Genomic DNA, 22775 nt, shown 5'->3' on the forward strand with positions numbered 1-22775 from the left:
AGCAGCTACACCCTTCTATTATCTCACCAGAACAGCTGCATTATCAAGATTAGTTAAGATGTCAGCAACGGTCACAGACAGAGAATGATACCACAGAAAAATGACCACCCCATGCAGTATATACACAATGATACACATGTTTCAGTTAATTTAGGACCTGATAAAATAAACACACCTGCAGGATTTCCAAATCAGCAAATCAGACAGAGCCGACTTTTTTAAAGGGGCACTCCACCAATTTTACACATGAAATTGGTGCTCAGACAGGATATTTTTTAAATATATATGTGGCAAACTTACTGCAACCAAGATCTCTTATGAGGAAGAACCGAGTACTGCAGATAAAATGAAAAAAACACACACAAGGACAAATTATAATAACACACAGCAGCTGAGACAGTCAAACACATTAGGAAACAGGCTGTTGAATTATTCCTTTAATACCTGGCAGTATAACCATAGACATGCACTGATCAGCCACAACATTAAAACAGGCGTACACAGAGATTTATATTGATTATTGTATCATAACAATGCAATCAAAACACACATCCTCTCAAATACCAGCTGTCTCCCCCTGCAGGACGATACATGTCATCACACAAAACTACAAAAAAAGGCTCAGAAATTGCTCAAGGAACATGGCAACCAGCCCAAGGCGTTGTCTGTCCTCCAAACTCCCCCAAACCCAAAACCCAAACAGAGGTGATTTGTCAACACTAAGAAAACCATTATGTGGGTGATTTTAATCAGTATATAATGTATATTTATATATACAGCAAATCTATGGTGTTATAAAAATTTACTGGGCAATAATATATATATATATATATATATATATATATATATATATATATATATATATATATATATACATACATATATATATATATATATATATATATATATATATATATATATATATATATATATAGAGAGAGAGAGAGAGAGAGAGAGAGAGAGAGATAGATAGACATTTTTATACATTTTATACGTTTATACGTTTTATAGAACATAAAAGATAAAATAAGATAGAGTACAATACAATAGACACTAAACAAAGGTTAGTGGAATATATACAACTGCACAGGGGTTAGTAGTAAAAAAAGATATCAAAAAGAATACAAGGTACAAGATGTAAAGTCTTTCTCTATCTCATATATATATATATATATAGGGGCTGCACAGTGGCGTAGTGGTTAGCACTTTCGCCTTGCAGCGAGAAGGTCCCTGGTTTGCATCCCGGCTTTCCCGGGATCTTTCTGCATGGAGTTTGCATGTTCTCCCTGTGCATGCGTGGGTTTTCTCCGGGTACTCCGGCTTCCTCCCACAGTCCAAAAATATGCTGAGGTTAATTGATCATTCTAAATTGCCCGTAGGTGTGAATGTGAGAGTGATTGTTTGTCTTTGTATGTGGCCCTGCGACAGACTGGCGACCTGTCCAGGGTGTCCCCTGCCTTCACCTGAGTCAGCTGGGATAGGCTCCAGCCCCCCCGTGACCCTAGTGAGGATTAAGCGGTGTATAGATAATGGATGGATGGATGGATGGATATATATATATATATATATATATATATTTTTTTTTTAATATATATATATATAGACACACACACACACACACACACACACCTTTTCATTCATTGCTTTGTATTTATTTGCTTGCATTATTTTCTATTAATTTTTGTTTACCACATAATTCCATGTGAATTTGTTTGTAGCTTTGATGTCTTCGGTATTTATTTACAATGTACAAAATGTACAAAATAACTGAATAAAGAATAACATTGAAAGAGAATGTGTGTCCAAATTTTTGACTGGTAGTGTATACACAACTGTTCAAAGTCACCCAGACAATTTTATGTTTTCCATGAATTTCCTGTTCCTTACTGACAGGGTTAAATGTACTCAAAAATCAGCATGAGAATCTGAGTTTTCTAGTCAGCCATCTGCTCTGCCGCTGAACTCAGCGTTGTACATTTCAAAGGATCTTGCTTTTTTGCATGTTGAGCCTGTAGTGATGATGCCTGACCCTGTAGAAAATTTGTTCCAGTAAGCACTGCCTTGCCCCTGGTGTGACGTACCCATTGGTGACCCCCACACAGCAGAATCCCAGGCCCTGGTAGAGCTTGTGAGCTGCTGGTGAGTATGCTGTGGTTCCCAGGACAACTGAAGAGTATCCATGGGCAGCAGCAAACTCCACAACTTTCTGTCCCAACGCAACACCGATTCCACACTGCCGATATCTCTGGTCAACGGACATCCGCTGCAGCTCGACAGCACCACCTGAATCCAGCTGGCCAACTGCTGCTACAACGCCAACCACATGGTCGTCCAGCACCGCTACCCACAGACAGGAGCCTGAGGTGGAGGGCAAGCATGCAGCATGAACATGAATAACACCATATCTTGTAAGAGGTCTGGGGTCCTCTGTTGTGGTATAAGTGATGTCTCAGTTCAGGGGCCACATCCTCTGAAAGCTGCATTGTTATATAGAAAAACTGGGTTTCAACTCAGTCAAATAGCCAATGACAGAAATGTTGAAAGTGTATCCCTGCCTCTGTCAAGGTTGCCAGGAATCAGGAACGACGCTTTGCAATGCAAGAGTGGGAAGAGCCGCTGATGTAAATATGACGTAATCCGTACACCAGACCATCTCGTTCAGCATTGCAGCCTTCAAAGGGTACAGCCCCTGAATTGAGACACAGCTGCATTATGTGTTTTTTTGTCAACTATTACATGGTTCATGCTGCTTGTGTGTCCATTATGAGAAATTATTTCATAGCAGAGAAACCTATATGTCCAGTAACCTTTAACTATTCAGCAGTAATACTATTTTTATAGTGTGGCTACTGTAATAAATAAATAAATAAATAAATAAAATCTGCAGACAGGGTGCCAAAAAAAACTCTTAAAAATAGTCAAATACTATAACATCCAAAACAAATGAAAACTATAATAATTGTATAATTTGATAAAACTATGAAAATCTGTAAAATAACATAAGAAAAACTGTTTATAAAAACTTCTTAAATCTATTAAATAATTTTTAATATTTCTCTTATCTATAAATCAACTTGGATTTTGTAGAGGATTTTTGTACAAAAGCTGTACAACAATGAAATTAATAATATTAATTCATAATAATAAAATAAGCAGAATGGTTAGCTAGATGTTTATTTCTATAGATTTTGCATTATTTTACTTAAGTATGTATGTATTTCAAGGCCTGAAAACCATTAAAGACAGTTGGATGATCTGAATACAGAAATTCAGGCAGTTCTATTGTAGTTTTGTGGAACATGTTATCAGGCAAAAGTATTGGGCTTTCACTAGAATGTTATGTACATTGCATGAAAATGTCTGTTATTTATCAGAACATGGCTTTGTTCAGAGAGTTATTTCTCATGCCTGTGTGCTTCAGAAGGTGTTAGGAGGTAAGGTAAGACTAATGAAGGTTTTCCTGTGTCTCATATATACCTGGTGATTTCATGTAAAACCCCTCGATGTCTCCCATGTCTGTGTTCATTGCTTGCGTCAGGTAGCCCTGGATCACACGTCTGCTGTAGAAGTAACGCGAACAAACCACAATTGCTGGGAGGAGTCCTATCACCCACCACCACATGGTGATGACAAAACATAGAACTGCCAGAGGAAAGACACCATGTGATGTGTGAATGTAAAGGAATTATAAACAGACACAAAAAAGCACAACTATTTTGCACAAAACATTTTAAAATACAGCAATACAAGGAAAAATAAGACACATCCTCACTTCACTTGCAGATTATAAATCCAGAAGCAGCTACAAAAACCTATAATCTATGAAGTTTTCTTACCTGTCATGGCAGCATAAAGGAGGAGACTCTCAGGGTGATGTCTCAAACCTCTAAAAGCAGTATCTGGTACCATCTCCATCAGGCCTTCAATAAAAATCCGCTGCACAACTGGTTTGTCTGCAGGCTCATATTCACGTACAAATATAATCTGTCCATTTTGCCCTCTTACTCCATTGCTATGTGTTTGGTCAGCCCTTTTTGGTGCTTTATGTCCCATAATAAACTTTTTTTTTTCTAAAAGAAATACTGGAAGCTGCTTGCAGGGATGTAGAGATTGAACAAGTAGCTGTGGAGGGTCTTTAAGTAGTGTTCTTGTTGTGCTGCAGTGTGAGATAAGATGGTGACGCTGCTAGAGCTGTTAAAGAATGTAGCTTTGCAGCTTTCTATAGATAAGAGCACAAATGTAAACCCTTTCCACTCTGAACGTCACTGCACCACAATCAAGCAAAGAAGGCTGTTCTGCTTCTTCTCTCTAGTGTCAAACTAGGAAGAGCTGCAGGAGAGAATATTGTAAAGAAGTTCAGTAACATCACTGTTGCCTTTTATCTTTAAAGCTCAAGGCTTTTACTTAGGCCTCACACTTGGGGAATTCCATTTGCCTGATCAGCTTTTCAAATTTACATTCTAAGGTTTCCATTTTCATTTGTCATTTAATCAAGGTTGGATATCCTTTAGGTTAAATTTCTGCATATGTGGCCAGTTTATCCAAATAACGCCTATTTTGCCAACGTGTGGAAATCTCAGCAGCCAACAGCTGACTATCCTGAGATGTCTGTTCTCAGGATTATTACTGGTGATGTGTGAAGCACTCATCGTTGCATCGTATGAAAAACTTTGGTGGTTTTCTCTGTTTTACAGAGGTGATAGGCATATATGATCTGCAAGGCTGTCATTGGGAAACAGTGTTACATCACTTCTATTCCAGACAGGTGCTCAGGGCCACATCAGACTCAATCTAGTGACTAGTTTTCCCTGCAGCTCCCTCAAGTCTAAACTGAGCCTGAAAGATCTGCTTTTAATTTTTATGCAGCGACCACCTAGAACTCTTCACAAAGCAACCTTACAATTAGTCTTTGGTAAGAATTGGTCAGTTTTATCCATGATCATGAACCATTCAGCTTCTGTCTCTGTCTTTTTTAATAAAGATTTATTTCATATCTGGATCTTTGATCCTTTAACAAAAACAGCTTTTACATTGTTTTAGGTTTTTTTTTTTTTTTTAAATATTTATCATATATTGTTTGTATCCTTTTAAACCATTTTAGTGCAACTCAGCATAATTGTAAATCAGGCCCTTAATGATTTTTTGAGTTTAAATACATAAAATAAATCTCAGGATGAGCAGTCTCATTTCTGGAAGTCCTGTGGTATTTTATGCTTGATTTAATGTCAGATAAGTGCATGAAATAGTGAAGCATGATTAGTAAGAATCCCATCAATTAATAATCTCCAATTAGCCAACTTTAAATCCATTTTCCCATTTAAGAAAAATATAAGACAATCTCAAAACTAAACAATATTTGTAGCAAAATGCCATTGCCAAATGCACATGTTCCATCTAATTATGACTATTTCTTTAGTAGGTTTAGGTGCAGTGAACTCAGCGTGAATATAATAACTCAAAACCATTCAAGGAAGCAAAGGTTTTTACTCTGACATTCCCAAAAGTCTCTTGCTGTTCTGATTTACCAATACCAGGCAGACATCATAGATTTTATTTGAGTTTAATGAAGAAAATAAAATGGTCAGTACTGTCAGTAGCTTACAGACAGCAGAACAAGTTCACAGGCAGCTCAAACCGAAGAACAACGTCTAAAAAACAAGTAAAGGGTTAAAACAAGACTTAAGTGCGCAGCTGAATGCACAAAGACAATCTGGGAACAAGTGCACCTGGAGAGCTGGTAAATACTGTGTACTGAAGGACTGGTGAGGAGAGAGAAACCAGGTGAGCTGAATGTAAAACTGGCAGCAGGTGAGGTGAGTTTGATATATAGGAGACTGGAGACACAAAAAAAGGGACGATGTACAGAAAACCGATGTGTGTCAGAGATGCATTATGACATTTTTAGGTAGATATTGTGGGTTGTTTTTATCAGGTACATCATTTTTGATGAGCATCCCAGCAATAAAAATGATTTGAAGTCATTTATAATATAAACAAACAGTTTAACATTGCTCTGAGCAAAGACAGGGGAAAATGGAGTAATGGAGTAGGAGGGAGCAACACAAATCCAATCAGAGGTGTATTGTTGAATGTTATTGTGTGACTGTGAAGTTAATTGCAGCTCAGTTTATGATGCATATAATCGTGTTTGGCTTTTTTATTGTTAAATTACAAAAAATAGAATGAATGAAAGCATTCTGATAAAAGCAGTTATTAAGTCAAATTAGGTGTGAGGTAATTACTCCATGAATTCAAGTTTGAATTATTGCTTTTTGTACACCCAAACGGGAGGGAAAAAACAACAAGCAACAAATTGAAAGATCTTTTTTTTTCTGATTAATGATTTGTTAAATGACAAACGTGTCAGTTTGAACTTGGTGTATTAAACTGGAGTCATTTCATAACAAATTCACAAGCGGATTATTGTTGCCAGTCTGCCTCTGCATTAGTCTCTGGTAAGTCTCACATATTATTTCCATTTTTATGTGTTAAATATAGAAGATGGAAAATGTAGGTCAACTGTTTAGACGAATTGACTGACATGGACTGTATAATGGAAAGTAATGTTGCTAGTGAAGCAATGTAATAGCTTTTTACAAATGCTAGTGTTACTTTATTGTCTTCATCTTCAGTCAACCTCAACACAAAGATTGAAACCTGATGAACATCATGTCTAATAATAATCTGGTCATTATCTCACTTGAACCAAATTGAAACGGATAAATTCTTTTTATGTCACTAAACTGCAAATTGCTCAAGAATTAGAAACACAAGCAGCAGCAGCAGGATTTGAATGAGCATAATAAGGAGCAAATACAAACACCAACTGTTTCCATGTTAGCTTGAGGCTTGAAACTGAGCCACAAAAGATACTGTTTATGCATGAGCACTACAAAGGGGTTTTTAGCTAATGCAATGCAATAATTTTATCATAATTTCCACTGAATTAAAATAGACAATCTGCAGGCGATAGCAGAAGGTGAGGGGCTGGAGAGGAAGCGGGGAAACTGGCAGCGAGTGACTCACTTGTAGTCCAAGAACTCTCTGAAGGTCTGCTGAGGTTCAAAAGAATCTCTACTGCACATCAGAGAAGAACAAGCATGCCAAATGTGACATGAGGGTGAGATCAGTTTGGTTCTATATTTAACTGTGATGACGCTGTTCAATTATGATGCATTCGAAAAGATATTGAACGCTGGAGTGGAGGAAAGTATGAATGAAAGGCTAAAATAAGAACAGGGGGGAGGTACAGAGAGTAGAGTTCCAGAGACGTGAGGATTCAATGCCAAGGTGAATGAAGCTGTTCTGGTTGCACATGTTGGCTTAACACAATATTAAGACACCTTACACTCACTGTCACAAAAAAAAGCTAGAAAAGCACTGAGAGCGCAGTACTCTGCCAAGGCTGTTTATTCTCAAATATGGCATTGTCAGAAATGCAGCATTTGTTTATTAGTTAATGATGGTCAGAAATCAGTTAGTTTAAGCCATCGTCCTTGTTGCATTCCAGTGACTTTCTTTTATGCAGAAAGTTTTGGAGCCAAATTCAACTTAGCATCTAAAAAATCATGAACACGTACCTCCCACGGGGTGGCGTTGAGCTTCACCATCCAAGAGAGGTCAGAGGCCAAATACATTTAGAACTTAATTTCAGGTGATTTTTTTAAAGATAAAACTCCAATTGTTAAGTGTCTATAATGACCACAGAACTAAAATACCACTGAATAGGTGAATAAAACAGTATCAAACATAATATATTTATTATGCACCATTCTTGAGATAATATAAAATAGTTTAAATATGCATACAAACTGTAGAATTTCAGGATACATGAAAGTAAACTCCTAATATAACTAAGACCACAAGCATATATATGCTATAGGGATAAGAGTCTCTCTGCCTTTTATGACTGTGGTCTGTGACAGAGAGAAAGGGGGGGTTTGTGTCTCCTGTGTGCTTCTCCACAAACACTTGAGATTCAGTGTGTTCTTGTTCCATACTGGTTCTACTCAACCTGTTGTCAGAGACTGAATCCAGATAGTCACTCCGGTGATGCTGCATTTCCTTAATGTTCTGATTTAAACTGTTCAATTCATTCCTGCATAGAAAGTTCTGTGTGATACATAGAGTGATGGCAAGGTGTAGAGTGCAATTTCCTCTCCTCCAGAGGTGTAGCTTTCCTCACAATTGACACTTTATGATCCAGATTCTGGTGGAGGTAGGAGACATCCAATCTGCAGATGTTACATTTGGATGTCAGTTTTGGCTTAGCTGTCTTCTGAAATGGTTTCTTACCAAATTTACAGCTTTAAGAAAAGTTTATCTGGACTATCTAAATGTTGCCTTGAAATGTTTTGCTCCTCAGTCTGCTACAGTAACTGATTCCACTTGTAAGTTATTTGACAGTAGAATGTCCTAACGGTAGATTAGGTCATTAAGCCTGTCTCTTGGTCAGCTGTTTCATGATGCAGCCACAGCACCTCAGGCTAAACTTTAACTGACATAAGTGATATACCATCTGTGATTCGGAGAGAGTTTGCTGTCAGTCAGTCGTTGCATCATCTCTTTGTGGTTGCCAGAAAAATATTTGCTACTTTTCATCATCTGCGTCTATTGATTTTTGAGGTCAGGCTGACTGAAGAATCCTCAGAGCTGAGTTTCCTGTCAGCCCATGATGTCGCATAAGCCTCTGATTGATTAACCATGCTTTGATCATCCGTATCTAGTGATTCCCAAAGACAAATTTGGATGTTTTTTCTGATTTGTTTATCCAAGTGTTGCAGTGGCATGAGTGATAGCTTGTTTTCAACCTTATTTAGCCTGTGACTCAGTGAAGTCAAAAGCCCCCTAGAGAAAAAGCCATTATAGCAGACGCATTTTCTTTATCCAGTAGAATTTGGACCATGCAAACTGTGTACTGCCATAAAACCTTCCCACAGAGGATGTAAATACTCCATAATTTAAATGGACAAATTCTGACTAAGCAGCCTACACCTGAGAACATCAAACAGTTGCGGAGCAGTTTGCCAAAACTCAAAAATAGGTGCCGTTTCCTGAACGTTCAGGCTATCCTGTGTTCAGCAGTAAAGAAGTATGAATGGTGCTTTTTAACTCCATACACAGAGAGAAAATAAAGAAGAAATCTGTTAAAATGTCTGTCTGACACTTCAGAACTAAATCTGATACAAAGTTGAATTCCCTGGTGAGTCAGAGGGTAGTGAACTCTGCAGCTGTTTAATACTTCAGTCAGTCATTTCAACGTCGTTGCTCTTACTGGATAAGAGAAGAGAGAACTGGAGCAGAGCCAGAAACACCGCTTCTTCAGAGAGGCAGCAGTTTTCTCACTTACACTGCAGGGAAACCACTGTCCTTGTTATGTTTGTTAGTGATTGCTGCCCTCAGTGAAATCCTAGCTTGGGCTGCTGGGTTTGTGCTGAGTGGGCTACAGTGTGGAGGCCTCTGTCCTGGTCCGTCAGTTCCCCCGCCATGCCTCTGGTCAATTTGCATTTGCTGCTGCTTCTCCTGCTTCCTCGTGAGCATTAGTCACCATCAGACTGTCTACAGCGCAGTCACAATGTAATACAACGATGTGCTTTTGTTCTTCTAATTCAAGCATGTTAAAGCAAGTACAGTAGTTTATTTAACCTTGTAAAGAAATTGAGGGGCTTCACATCCATGGACAGTGTGAGAGTCTTGGTGATTTTCACACACAGACGACAAGATTAAGCTTAAAGGGCCAAATCCTCCTTCAGAACTGTTAGTTGGATGTCTAAGAGCTTTAGAACATTTGCCTTTGTGCAGACTGAGCCATTGTAAAAATGAAGGAAATGCCACATTATTTAAATACACAAATGGCCAAACATGAGTGCCACTATTCAAAGATATGGAAAAGGTGCGGGAGGAGCGGATTTCCAAAACCAGTTGATGCTCAAACACCTCTAAGGAGACATACTGGCTCTTTTATGCAAATTCTGATTCCTTAACATTTTTTGCACACTAAAAGGCATTTTTGCTTCCATTTCTATAACTCACAATAACAAAGTAAAAATAATTTTGCAAAAACTCAAATCTCTAATTTATTAAATTTTATGTAGCGCTCTAAACTGGGGTCAGATGCATCATGTTTGCTCTAATTTATCTTTGTGATATGTCTAGAACTTGACCAGAAGCCACCTGTGGCAAACTGAAATGTTTGGACATAGAATTATCTATTTAAAGAGGCGACTTGACTGCTCGTCCTGTCTGAGGAGCAGCACCACTTTGCTTCTCCTGTGCGTGGATGTTGCATCATCATGTGACTCAATGGCTCCAGACAAACAATCAAACAGGCTCAGTCGGTTCCACCACATAGGTCTGTGAGAACCTGCGATCATTGTTTGAAGATAGAAGACAAACTATTTCTCTCAAATTAAGCTGTTAATTCTCTAATATCAGTGTCTCAAAAAATCTTGTACAAGGAAACTTTGTTTGGAACAATCTCACACAAAAGGATCAAGTCTGATATGAACAGAATATTTTATTCTATATAGTGCAATGTGATTGGCTAGAGGACATTTACGTATGATTCAAATATTGAAATGTGAATGGTTACAAAGTGGGGATGAACCGTGGTTTAGACTCAGTTATCCCTATGGTTGGTGCACAGATACAGTATGTCCATATCTCTTGGCACATGACTCATTCAATCTGCAGCAGCCACACCCTATAAAAAGAACCCTCCTTGCTAAGACTTCTCACTTTCTACCTGTCAGTTCTTCTCCTTTGTTAGTTGTGATGGGATGCAGTTATGGCTGATATCTCATAGGGAGTATTGTTGTGATCACCAGTCTTAAATCATTTTGGAAACCAGGTGCAGTGAGGTTAGTTGTTACCTTATAAGGAAATAGGGATATACTTTGAAGCAAAGCAATAACTCTCGATCTCTTTGGAATATGTTAGTGTAAGTAGCTGTACCTTTCCAGCTTAACCTGTTTGTGATCAACAGGTATTTAGCCCCTCACAGCCTGAGACTAATGCTTTGTCTCTCCCTCTGTTCAGGTCAGCACAACTCTTACATTAATTGCACAATTAATGATATTAGAATCAGTTTATTTTTATTTTTATATATATATATATATATATATATATATATATAGAGAGAGAGAGAGAGAGATGTGTATATATATATATATATGTATATATGTCAATTTCAGCTTATGTTAAGCTAGCAGTGCCATCTAACACATCATAGTGGTAGAAAGTATAAGTTAAATTTAATCTCTGTCTCTCTGTTCCTGCCTGATGTGTAAAACGAGCTGTTTCGTTGTGCATTTCTCAACCAAAACTGAGGAAAGAGGAGGCAGAAAGGTCCGTGTATTTATCTGGCAATTGGATTTTCCGTTCTGAAACGGGTAATGAAAAACAAAAAACGAGTGGTTATTTGATTTTCGTTTTAAAATACAAAAATTAAAATTGAAATACAAGGCGTTTTTTCTTTTCATGATCAAAAAGGGATGTATGAAATTTTAAAAATGCTTTGATTTTCATTTTATATTTAGAATAACAAAAAATTAAATCAGTAAGAGACAGAAACAAGAAAAGGTCGGTTTTTTCATTTTCTGAGACCGGAAGTGGTCATCAGCAAGTGTGGAGCCAAACGACAACAAGATTCTCAAAGGGCGGAACCAGAGAGCAGTGATTGGTTAGACCATAGATAATATAGAAGACAGCGCGCTAGCGTATCTAGTCTTCTATCTATAGCTGTGGTCGGCACGTCTGGTAGCGTCTCTGGCTGCTGTTGACCTGGTTTTGGAGTAAAACACGGTAAGAAGATAAATACTTCTGACCAGAAGCGTTGTTTTGTTGTACGTTAAGTCAGCGAGTTGTGTTTGTCGTGTTTGAGCAGTTGGTCCGGACGCGTTAGCTAGCTAAGCGGCTAAGTTAGCTAGCGGGCTAATCAACACAGGTGGCTAACTTACCGCTGAACACCTGCGTTAGTTGCTGCCACAGCTGTCCATTATTAGAAGGAACTTCTCAACCTGTATTTCTCTGCTGTGTATTTTAGCTTTTAAAACAGTTATTTTACTAAAAGGTTAACTGAAACCCGTTCAGCTGCACTGAAGTTTAACATTCAGCTGGTTTGAATTAAACTGCGCTTAACTTAACATTGAGCAACATTACCTCTCTGAATCTCCATATTTTCATTAAATTCCTTCTCTCTTCCACTGTTCAAGTTCAATCCAGTATATAAAGTGACATTAATAGTGAATAAACTAACAACCAGCCATTGTATTTATTTATTATTGCATGTATTTGTGTAAAACATGAGTTGAAACATCCTGCTTTTGGATCCAGAACTTCACAAGCCATTCATTTTCAGTCACGTGACGAGTTAAACTTCCCTTTTTATGTGATTTTGAAGCAGAAAGTCTGAGTTAACAAAGAAAGTTGTTTATAATTTGCGATACCTGTTATCTCTGACTGAGGCTTTAGTTTTTGTTGAGCTGATTTACACGTAGAAACTTTGTTCAGGAAGATTTCTCAGTAGCTCAGAGGACAGGCTGCTTTTTACACAGCCTTGTAAGAGAATGTCTGTCAATGCTTTCAGCAGAATTTAGAAACACAACACTTCCTAAACAGATATTTTGAGGCTGTGAGGTTGAACATTTGAGAGTCTATCAGTGTGTTTGTTTGTGGTCTTTCTGTTTCTAGGTGGAAGCTGAATTAGTGAGGATGACTCCTGCTCCTGTCATCTCTAAGCTCCTCACACATCTTTACCTGCACATGAGGAAAATCACTCCTGTAGAATGCAGGTATGTTTGTCATTATTATAAAAAGATGTTGCCTGGTGACCTGTCAGAAACCCATTATACAGAGTCAGCCAAAATAATATTTACACACATTAGGAAAAGGAAAAACTAGCATAAATATTTCAATACCAAATTTATTCAGACATCACCAGATTAATAAAAGTTATCTTTGGCCTCTACAATTACAAGAGGTGCTCAAAGTGGTGGCCACTGGCTTCCAGACATTTCTGTTGTGTTGTAGATGTCACTTGTTGATGCTCCATTCATGAGGGTAGCGCCATCTGTTGGGAAAACATCGTACAACAGGACACAGAGTTATCATGATTTGATCAAACTTAGAAAGAGGTATTTATATGTGTACAAGTACTTATACAAATGAAATATTTATAAAAGTTTTTCTTTTCCTGATGTGTGTATACATTATTTTGGCTGACTCGGACTCTGTGAACTTAATGAGAACAAAACTGTAATTTAATTGTTGCTTTAAAAGCTTCTTTAGTGAAAACCGGCTGGTGTTCTGCTTTGAAACAAACTGCTGTTGAGGTCTGTGTTTTTTAGGTTTAACCCCTCAGTTTCTGAATTAACTGATAGTTTGTTTTTTTTTCCTGATCAATGTGGACGTTATAATTGATGGTAACATTTACTGATCATATAATCAGCATGACAATATAACAGTAGAACATTCTGACCACCTGACTAATACTGTGTTGGTCCCTTTATGCTGCTAAAACTCCTCTGACCCAGTGGTTCATCAGAACCTCTGGGGATGTCCTGTGGATTCTGTGGATCTGTGGGTTGCAGGGTGGGTCCTACCTGGACCAGGCTGATCCTGGACCATCCCACAGATGCTCCATCAGATCTGGATGTGGGGAGTGTGGAACCCAGGTGAACAGCTTAGCTCTGTCGTGTTCCTCGGACCACTCCTGAGTAGTTTTATTTTGTCCTGCTGAGGGTGGCAGCTGGCATCAAGGACTGCTGTTGCCATGGAGACTAGGGGGTTGTTTGTCCTGCAGTGTTTAGGTGGTGGTACATGTCAAACATCCACATGAACGTCAAGGTTTCCCAGCAGAACGTTGCATTAGAACAAGATGATGGATGTTGTTCTCTTCAGCTGTCAGTGATCAGAATGTTGTGGCTGATCGGTGGATTTGTCTGCCTTTACTCTGACATCCAGAGTTATACAAAAGTGTAGAATGTGTGCAGTGCAGAAGAGATTTACTTTATTGTCTGCAGTTTTTTTTTTTTTTTGTGAGGGAGAGCATTTTTTTTTTATCCACCTGAATGAAGACCTAATCTTTCCCTTTAAAGGATAGTTAATTGTTACTACGGCTTCCATAGTGGTCCCATCAGAGAAAATCATATCCATATACAGATTTTTATTAATTCCAGGGCTGGTTCAGTAAAGATTATAATAATAAGTACATCAGATAATTCTTGGTCGCAGTATGAATTTTGCAGCCTGAGAGATGGTTGAGAAGGTTTCAGTTCTTGTTTTAGCAAAATATGTTATAATAGAAGATCTTTATTGTCATTGTACATGAAATTATCTGCAAACCAGCAAAGTGTATCAGTCTGAGGTATCTAAAAATAAATAAGTAAAGAAAAATGCTTCTAAAGCCAATAATAAACAAAATATTTTGAGGGATTATTCTATAAAGGAAAGAAAAGCTCCATTCTCACTCCTCTCAGGATCAACTGTCATTAAAATTGACTTTAAATTTAGCTTCAACACGAGATAAAAACATTTACTTTCATTACTGATGTCAAGTTGTAATAAAGTTCATGCTACTTTTATAAAATGATGAAAGTGAATAAATTGTATTTCTGTGATCTGTGTTTGATTTCTGTCTTTTCTCCTGTCATCCAGATGTTCAGAGGGAGATGATGCCACATCTGGTCCAGCTGATGGAAGGTCTTGAAGTTCTCTGACTGGCCTCGACTGAAGATGGTCCTCTCACTGGATTAAGGTTCAGATGTTCAGTAACAAACTCCACCAATGTGCCAACAGGAAGCTTTAGGTTTATTAAATGTTGCTATGAAGGTATCGCTGTTTTTCCTTTGTGAATGCAATGAGCTCCAACTGAAACTTGAATTAGAAGTTAGAAGTAAATCCTTCCATCTGAAAGGATTTAGTTGCACTAATAACCTCATAACATTCTAATTTTTATTCCAGTCTTGGTTGGAAATAGAATCTCTGTATTGATTCAGGTAAAAACTGAACTTCACAGCATGTTGGAGCAAAACAACCAGATGAAAACTGTGATGGTGTTGGATTGTCAGACCGTAATGTTGCAGCTCTAAGCAGCTTTTCTATCTCAGTTCATTCTGATATTCAGCTATAAATTAACACAGCAGATGGTGATCCATGCTGTGGAAGTCTCACATCTCCTGATTTAATGGAGCTGCTTTGCACTTTTTACACTGTTTATTCACCAACACTTTATTTAATAAAAGTCCCATCTAGTTTTTATGAGGAATGTGATGTTTTAATTTCTCTGTGAATAACTGCAGTCTAATGCAACAGCTGGAGTTGTAACATCTGTCCTGATATTGATCATGAAGTATTGATCAGAATACTTATGGTTAGCAGTCATCCCTGAAGTTTTACATTAAAGTCTTTACTTGTCTTGTGAACTTTGGTAAGAAGCAGAAACTTTAGCGTTGCCATGGATACATGATTGTTAAATTCTGTCCATGTTTCCATTTTGGGTAATTCAGTTCAGTTCCAGAATGTGGAGGAATTTAGTCTCACAATCACTGACAACAAATATTATCTGAAAGTTGGGTTGTTCTTGTTTATCAGCACAATACAAAAAGATTAATGTTAGAAATATTCCAGTTAAGACCCTAGAATATCATGATTTATGTAAATTTACCTCAATAATATGTTCAGGTTAAGATCGTGCAGTGGTATTTATTATGTAAGTTTAGCTGATTAAAGTTTATGACTGCACTAAAATATTATTTAAATTGACATCATTATTATAATATTTAGGGTCAGACCCTACAGAATTGTGATTAAGAAATCAAATATTCTATAAAATGTAAATACACTGAACTAATTTGGAGATATTTAAGTGAGACTCTACAATATTATTTGACATAAATCTATCTAAATCATAATTTTAATCATTTTTACTCCAAACATTTACTGGACTGATGTAAATATTAAAATCACTCCTTTCTAATCCTCTGCTGTACGTTCAAACCTGAGGCTTGAAGTAGAAACACAGAAGTATCTGATTGAAGGAACTTCTGCAGAGTCCTGGTTCCAGAACATGATGATTATTAGTGAGACATTTGGAGTAGATATTCATTTGCAGTAAATGAAAGTATTTAAAATCTTGGAGTTAAACTTAGAAGAACACAAACTCTAACAGAAAACTTTGTTGATATGTTTTTGTTTTGTTTACAGATGTTAAGTTAAAGGTGGACATATAACCAATCAAATCACTCCAGAAGACAGAGCGACCACAGGTAGATAAAGGTTCAGAGCCAAAGTAGTGCCATTTTTAAATGTATTTATTACCGTAAATCAGTAAAAACTAAAATACTGATAATCAGTAAATCAGTCAGCCCACAATTACTACAATTCTACAATGTATGTCTCTTTCCTTTGACTTGTTATTTGTACAATATACGATGTATATGATGGTGTTTTTTCATACCAAAGGCTATACTATGATGTTTTCTAAGAGACATACGATGCTACTCTGGTTGTTCTGGCTCTGGGCCGCTGCACTCCTCCTCTGTTGTTTTCTGGATTGTACTCAGCTGCATGTCTTCGTCCACCAGGCCTCCGTTGACTCGTCCCGCCTGCCATCTCTGGAGCTGAAGCTGGATTGGAACAGACCAAAGTACAGTCCAATCACGATGCCAGCTGCCTCTCAAAAGGCTCCTTCATCTGGCAGGTGGCGGCACTTCTTCTGAGGGGAAGCTGAGCTGGCCCTGCAGAACTTTGGAGATGTGTTCCAGTGGTTGGTGGATGTGTGGGGAGATAGAGAAGGACCTTTGAATTGTTCAGAAAGGAAAACAGGGAACCCATTGGTAGTTTTAGTTTAGGGTGCTACTGCGGTGTGTTTTTGGGTTTTAAGAGGTGAACAGGAAGAGGTTTTTTGGTATTGATTATCTTTTACTTTGTTCCCAGTTGGAATGCCCATCAATGTAAACATGAAGTTCACTTTTAGTTCTGTTTATTTATTTTTATTTTACTAACACCCATTTGTTTTGTAACCCCCTCACATGTTGTGTTGTTGTAAACTTACTCTTTCAAATAAATACTTGTCTAACCCTCTGGAAACCAGCGTTTGGACTGTTTTTGTGTTGCTCCTCACCAGACAGCTGGGACGTAACGTCTTGTGGACTAAAGGCTATACTATGCTGTTTTTAGAGCAACATGCTATACGCTGACGTTTTTTGAGCGACATGCTATACTATGACATTTTTTGGACAACATGGTATAGTATTACAATTTTAGAGTGACATACTATGCTCTGATGTTTTTTGCATGACATGCTATACTATGACGTTTTTAGAGCGATATGCTATACTAAGCCATGTTTAGAATGACATGCTATACTATGATGCTTATTAGAGCGACATGCTATACTATGACATTTTTAGTGTTTTTCACGGCCTCCTTTACATTATTTCATCATATGGCATATTTTTACATGTTGTTACATGTTTTTTTGCGCCAATATTCATGATGATTTTTTTTTTTTTAAACAAAACCTTACCATAGTGTTTTTCACAGCCTCCTTTACATTATTTCATCATATGGCATATTTTTACATGTTGTTACATGTTTTTTTGCGCCAATATTCATGATGATTTTTTTTTTTTTAAACAAAACCTTACCATAGTGTTTTTCACAGCCTCCTTTACATTATTTCATCATATGGCATGTTTTTACAACATGTTGAAAAATCGCATTTTTTTTCGACATAGTATACTATGGCGTTTTTTTTGCACCAAAATTCATGATGATTTTTTTTTTCAAAGAAAACCTTTCTGGAGTGTTTTTCACGGCCTCCTTTACATTATTTCATCATATGACACATTTTTACAACATGTTGAAAAATCGCATTTTTTTTTCGACATAGTATACTATGGCATTTTTTTTGCACCAAAATTCATGATGATTTTTTCTTCAAATAAAACCTTTCTGGAGTGTTTTTCACGGCCTCCTTTACATTATTTCATCATATGGCATGTTTTTACAACATGTTGAAAAATCGCATTTTTTTTCGACATAGTATACTATGGCGTTTTTTTTGCACCAAAATTCATGATGATTTTTTTTTTCAAAGAAAACCTTTCTGGAGTGTTTTTCACGGCCTCCTTTACATTATTTCATCATATGACACATTTTTACAACATGTTGAAAAATCGCATTTTTTTTTCGACATAGTATACTATGGCATTTTTTTTGCACCAAAATTCATGATGATTTTTTCTTCAAATAAAACCTTTCTGGAGTGTTTTTCACGGCCTCCTTTACATTATTTCATCATATGGCACGTTTTTACAACATGTTGAAAAATCACATTTTTTTTTCGACATAGTATCGTAAGGCGTTTTTTTTGCACCAAAATTCATGATGATTTTTTTTTCAAAGAAAACCTTTCTGGAGTGTTTTTCACGGCCTCCTTTACATTATTTCATCATATGGCACTATTTTACAACATGTTGAAAAATCGCATTTTTTTTCGACATAGTGTACTATGGCGTTTTTTTGCGCCAATATTCATGATGATTTTTTTTTTTTAAACAAAACCTTACCATAGTGTTTTTCACGGCCTCCTTTACATTATTTCATCATATGGCACGTTTTTACAACATGTTGAAAAATCGCATTTTTTTTCGACATAGTATACTATGGCGTTTTTTTTTGCACCAAAATTCATGATGATTTTTTTTTCAAAGAAAACCTTTCTGGAGTGATTTTCACGGCCTCCTTTACATTATTTCATCATATGGCACGTTTTTACAACATGTTGAAAAATCGCATTTTTTTTTCGACATAGTATAGTAAGGCGTTTTTTTTGCACCAAAATTCATGATGATTTTTTTTTCAAAGAAAACCTTACCATAGTGTTTTTCACGGCCTCCTTTACATTATTTCATCATATGGCACATTTTTACAACATGTAGCATGCTACATTCGAGCATTTAGATCTACATTGGAAGATTTTAGACTAGAATATTCCTCCAAACCATCCTTTAGGTCTACATTTAAGGTGGAATACTCCTTTACACCAAGATTTTTTTGATCTACATTGAAGGATTTTAGGTGGAATATTCCTTTGAACGAACTTTTTAAGGTCATGTTCAAGGATGTTGGGTGGAATATACCATCACACCAACCTCCAAGGTCTACAGTCGTGAATTTTATGTGGAATATACCATTAAACTCACCTTTTAGGTCTACATTGGAGGATTTTAGGTGGAATTTTCTTCCAAACCATCTTTTAGTCTACATTTAAGGATGTTTAGGATGGTATATTCTTCCAAACCAACTTCTCAGGTCTACATTTCAGGTGGAATATTCCTCCATACTAACTTTTTTGGTCTACATTGAAGGATTTTTTCTAAACCACCCTTTCGGGTCTATATTTGAGGTTTTAGGTGGAATATTCCTTTTAACCAGCCCCTCAGGTCTCTTTGAGGATTTTGGATGGAATACTCGGTTAAAGCAGCATATCAGGTGCATGTCCAAGGATTTTTGGTGGAATGTTCCTTTAAGGTGGATGTGTGAGGACCTTGTAGGTGGAATACTTCCTGAAACCAACCTTTTAGGTCAACATTCAAAGATTTAAGGTGGAATATTCCTTTAAACCAACCTAACTTTCATGTTTTGATCATTATCAAGTGAGAAACCTCAATCCAGACTCCTCATAATGACGTCTGAGATTTATGCTGCACCATACACCATACTATGACGTTTTTACAATGAGGTTTCTACTATGGAACCAGTTTGACATGTTCAGACGTTCTTTGTGTGAAAACTCAGAGATTTCACGTATCAGAAGGTGGTTTTCAACTTTCTTTGTTAACTTTCGGCTTCTACTTTAAACTAAATTTACTTCACTAAGCCAGCCCTCTGGACTTCCAGGAAGCTGTGTTCCTATTGGCTGTCCAGGTGGCAGCTTGGTGTTATCAGGAACACCTGAGCAGCTCAGTGTCTTCCTGCTTTATTTAGCTGCATTCAAACATTTCCTCTGCTTCTCTTTACCACTTAACCGGGTTTGGCTCCATTGCTTTAATTTGTTCTTTAGGCGTTGGCTTGCAGCTTCCAGCAGTAAAATCGTCTTTAATGTGTTTCTTGGTGTGTTTTAGGGCTTTGTACTGGATAGTTGTCTTGGTAAATGTGGTTCTTTAGCCACAGATGGCACATGGTGCTAATGTGTGCAGTGATTAGTGGATTTGGTGCAGCTGAGTTGTGTCTTTATCTTGGCTGTAGTGAGTCTTTAGAGGTTTTTGGTCAGACACATTCTGTATTCTTGTTTGTGAAACAACATTGGTTGTCCAGAAGGTAAGAGTTCCTGTCCTGATTCTCTGTTCTCAGAGGTTCTCTGGTAGGCTGCAAGAGACTTTAGCGTTTGGGTTGTGCTAGTTTGGTTTTTGTACGTTTTCCTTTGGACGACTATCTTGAGGCCCCTCCATGTGGTTTAGTGAGGTTTTCTGGAACAGTTCTACAAACCAACCTGCAGCAGAAGAGACTTTGAGAGTTTTTAGGAAGTTCTGGAGACCAGACTTTGGAGCAGCAGAAACATTTGTCAGCAGTTTGAGCAGGAGAAGGTGAGCTTCAGAGTAGAAATGATATGGAAACCGTCTTTACCCGTGTGGTGAGGTCCTGTACCAAGAGTTTGAGCAAGTTGTGAAGTGTCTGTAGTTCGTTGGTCTGAAAGCACAAGAATTGACTCATTAAAGGAGAAAACAGGAGATATTATTGGTTCTTCTGTCGCTCTGCAGTTTCCAGTTTCCTTAGACTGAATATCAAGTTTATATTTTAAATGATTTACCATGTGAGCCCAAGAAGACTTCAATAAACTCACGCCATCCCCTGGACACGTTTTATTACGATGTTAAATTTTTTATTTTTTTTTTTTAAATGTTTTTGAGTTTTAATCATAGTTTTAGCATAGTTTCTTTCTCTTTGCTTGTTTAGTTTTGTCATCTGTGTGAAAGGTGCTAAACAAATAAAGTTGAATTGATAAACTGAATAATTGACTAATTCATGACTGTGACAACAGAAGTATTTTCATTGTGATTTCAGGGTTTGTTTCATTTCTAAGGTTGAGGTTAAAATCTTGACAGAAAAAATAAGATTAAAGAAATAAACTACATTAAAAAAGCAATTAAATCAAAGGGAAAAAACATTTAATACAACAAAACTTTAAAAGAGAAAATTAAACATTAAATCCAATTAAATTATCTTCAACAGACAAAATATTTAATTAAATAATTAAACAGAAGATACAAAACATGTATTATGAAATTAAACAAAATGTTTTCAACAAAACTATTAAACATTAAAGATGAAATATTTTAGATAATGAAACATTTAAAAAATAAAATTAAACAAGAAGAATATTAAACATTTTTTAAAAAAATATAAAACATTAAATTAGAATATTAAACCTTTAAAAAGACAAAACATTGAATTAAAAAATTAAATGTTTAATTAGAAAATTAAATCTTAAAGACAATAAAACTTTAAATAGGAATTAAACAGAAAACACAATGAAGCATTTACAAAAGAAAATTAAACTTTAAAAGGAGGTAAAACATTTGAAAAGAAAAACCTTAAAGATTTAATCGAAAAACTAAATATTGGGAAAGAAAAGGAAATTTGTCAAACAAGCTGATAAAACATTTGAAAAAACAAGAAACATTAGAAAGACAAAACATTTGGAAATCAAATCAGACATTAGAAAAGAATAAAAGGTGAGAAAAGAGCAAAACTAAACATTTAAGAAGAATCAAACTAAAGACAAAACGTTTGAAAAGACACCAATTAAACTTTAGAAGATCAAATTAAACAGAAGAGACAATAAAATGATCTAAAAGAGCAAAAACAGATAAAAGTATTAAAGCGTTTTCTAGTCTGGAATGAAAACATCAAGTTGTTTCTTCAAACATTTCCTCTTTCTATGTTCTTGGTTTGATTGTGGACAGATTTACTAAGAACTCATTTCAGAAAACTGCTTTCCAGATAGTCTACTAGTAGTTGAAGGCATTTATCAAACTAATGTTACCTTCTGATCTCCACAAACTTTACTGTTCAGTGAAGAGAATCAAAGTTTGTTGAGGATTTCTAAAAAACCCACAGGTGAAGGTCTGAGACAAACTCAGATCAATGGTCTAAATGTGAAATCAAGACTCATAGTCACAAGTTTTAAGGCTTCTGTTAACCACAAAGTTCAAACTAACAGAGAAGTACTGAGAAACCTTTAAGATTTCAGTCCTCAGACTGTCTGAAGGTTCAAACTAAAAGAGAACTACTCAAGAACTTTAAGGTTTTCAGTCCTCGGACTGTGGAAAGGTTCAAACTAACAGAGAAGTACTCAGGAACTTGGAAGATATCAGTCTTTGGACTGTCTGAAGGTTCAGACTAACAGAGAACTACTGTGGGACTTAGAAAATTTCAGCCCTCAGACTGTGTGAAAGCTCAGGTCCTGAGGACTCGGGAGGTCTGGAGGCTTTGGAAAGTCTTGGAACTGAGGGTTCCACCCTCCAGCACAAAGGCTGAAAGTCCAACCTCCTGAGAAAAACGGTCGAGTCGAGACTCGAGTTAAAAAAAAATTCGAAAACGACAAAAAATAGATGATAAATGCGCAAAAAAAAGAAAGTTTAGTATCTGAGCGAGTAGCTCAGGAGGATAAGAAGAGGACTACAGAGTGGAGGGTCACAGGTTCAAGACCCGACACCGGCACTTTTCTTTGTTTGTCTTTGTCAGGATTTTGATAAAACTTAAGAAGG

At 36.7% G+C, this 22775-nt stretch overlaps 1 protein-coding gene and 1 long non-coding RNA gene across 4 annotated transcripts; one reads left to right on the forward strand and one right to left on the reverse strand.

Moving 5' to 3' along the window:
- Positions 1-950: 950 nt before the first annotated feature.
- Positions 951-4162, reverse strand: LOC111583385 (N-acetylaspartate synthetase-like). The gene is made up of 3 exons (XM_023292454.3): positions 3837-4162; positions 3478-3642; positions 951-2358 (listed from the first exon to the last, which is right to left on the reverse strand). Exons 1-3 carry the CDS (start codon positions 4051-4053, stop codon positions 1979-1981), a joined length of 762 nt encoding a protein of 253 aa, XP_023148222.2. The 5' UTR covers positions 4054-4162; the 3' UTR covers positions 951-1978.
- A 7185-nt stretch (positions 4163-11347) lies between these two features.
- LOC129348708 (uncharacterized) lies at positions 11348-17202 on the forward strand. Of its 3 annotated transcripts, none has more exons than XR_008601365.1 (5): positions 11348-11802; positions 12691-13673; positions 14656-14755; positions 16204-16265; positions 16584-17202. It is a non-coding gene; the product is annotated as an uncharacterized LOC129348708 (long non-coding RNA). The 3 variants fall into 3 exon arrangements; XR_008601364.1 differs by having other exon boundaries at positions 11351-11802; positions 12691-12791; positions 16584-17193; XR_008601363.1 differs by lacking the exon at positions 11348-11802 and having other exon boundaries at positions 12161-13673; positions 16584-17197.
- The last annotated feature ends 5573 nt before the right edge of the window (positions 17203-22775 follow it).

The sequence above is a fragment of the Amphiprion ocellaris genome, chromosome 4, assembly GCF_022539595.1.
Source record: "Amphiprion ocellaris isolate individual 3 ecotype Okinawa chromosome 4, ASM2253959v1, whole genome shotgun sequence".
Taxonomy (NCBI): domain Eukaryota; kingdom Metazoa; phylum Chordata; class Actinopteri; family Pomacentridae; genus Amphiprion; species Amphiprion ocellaris.

What these genes read in the sequence shown, in the direction of transcription:
- LOC111583385 (XM_023292454.3), bottom strand. Translation starts at nt 4,053, where the DNA reads ATGGGACATAAAGCACCAAAAAGGGCTGACCAAACACATAGCAATGGA. An exon ending in CCTTTATGCTGCCATGACAG is followed by an intron (nt 3,643 to 3,836) that starts GTAAGAAAACTT and finishes TTCCTCTGGCAG; the next exon opens with TTCTATGTTTTGTCATCACC. An exon ending in GTTTTACATGAAATCACCAG is followed by an intron (nt 2,359 to 3,477) that starts GTATATATGAGA and finishes CCTCCACCTCAG; the next exon opens with GCTCCTGTCTGTGGGTAGCG.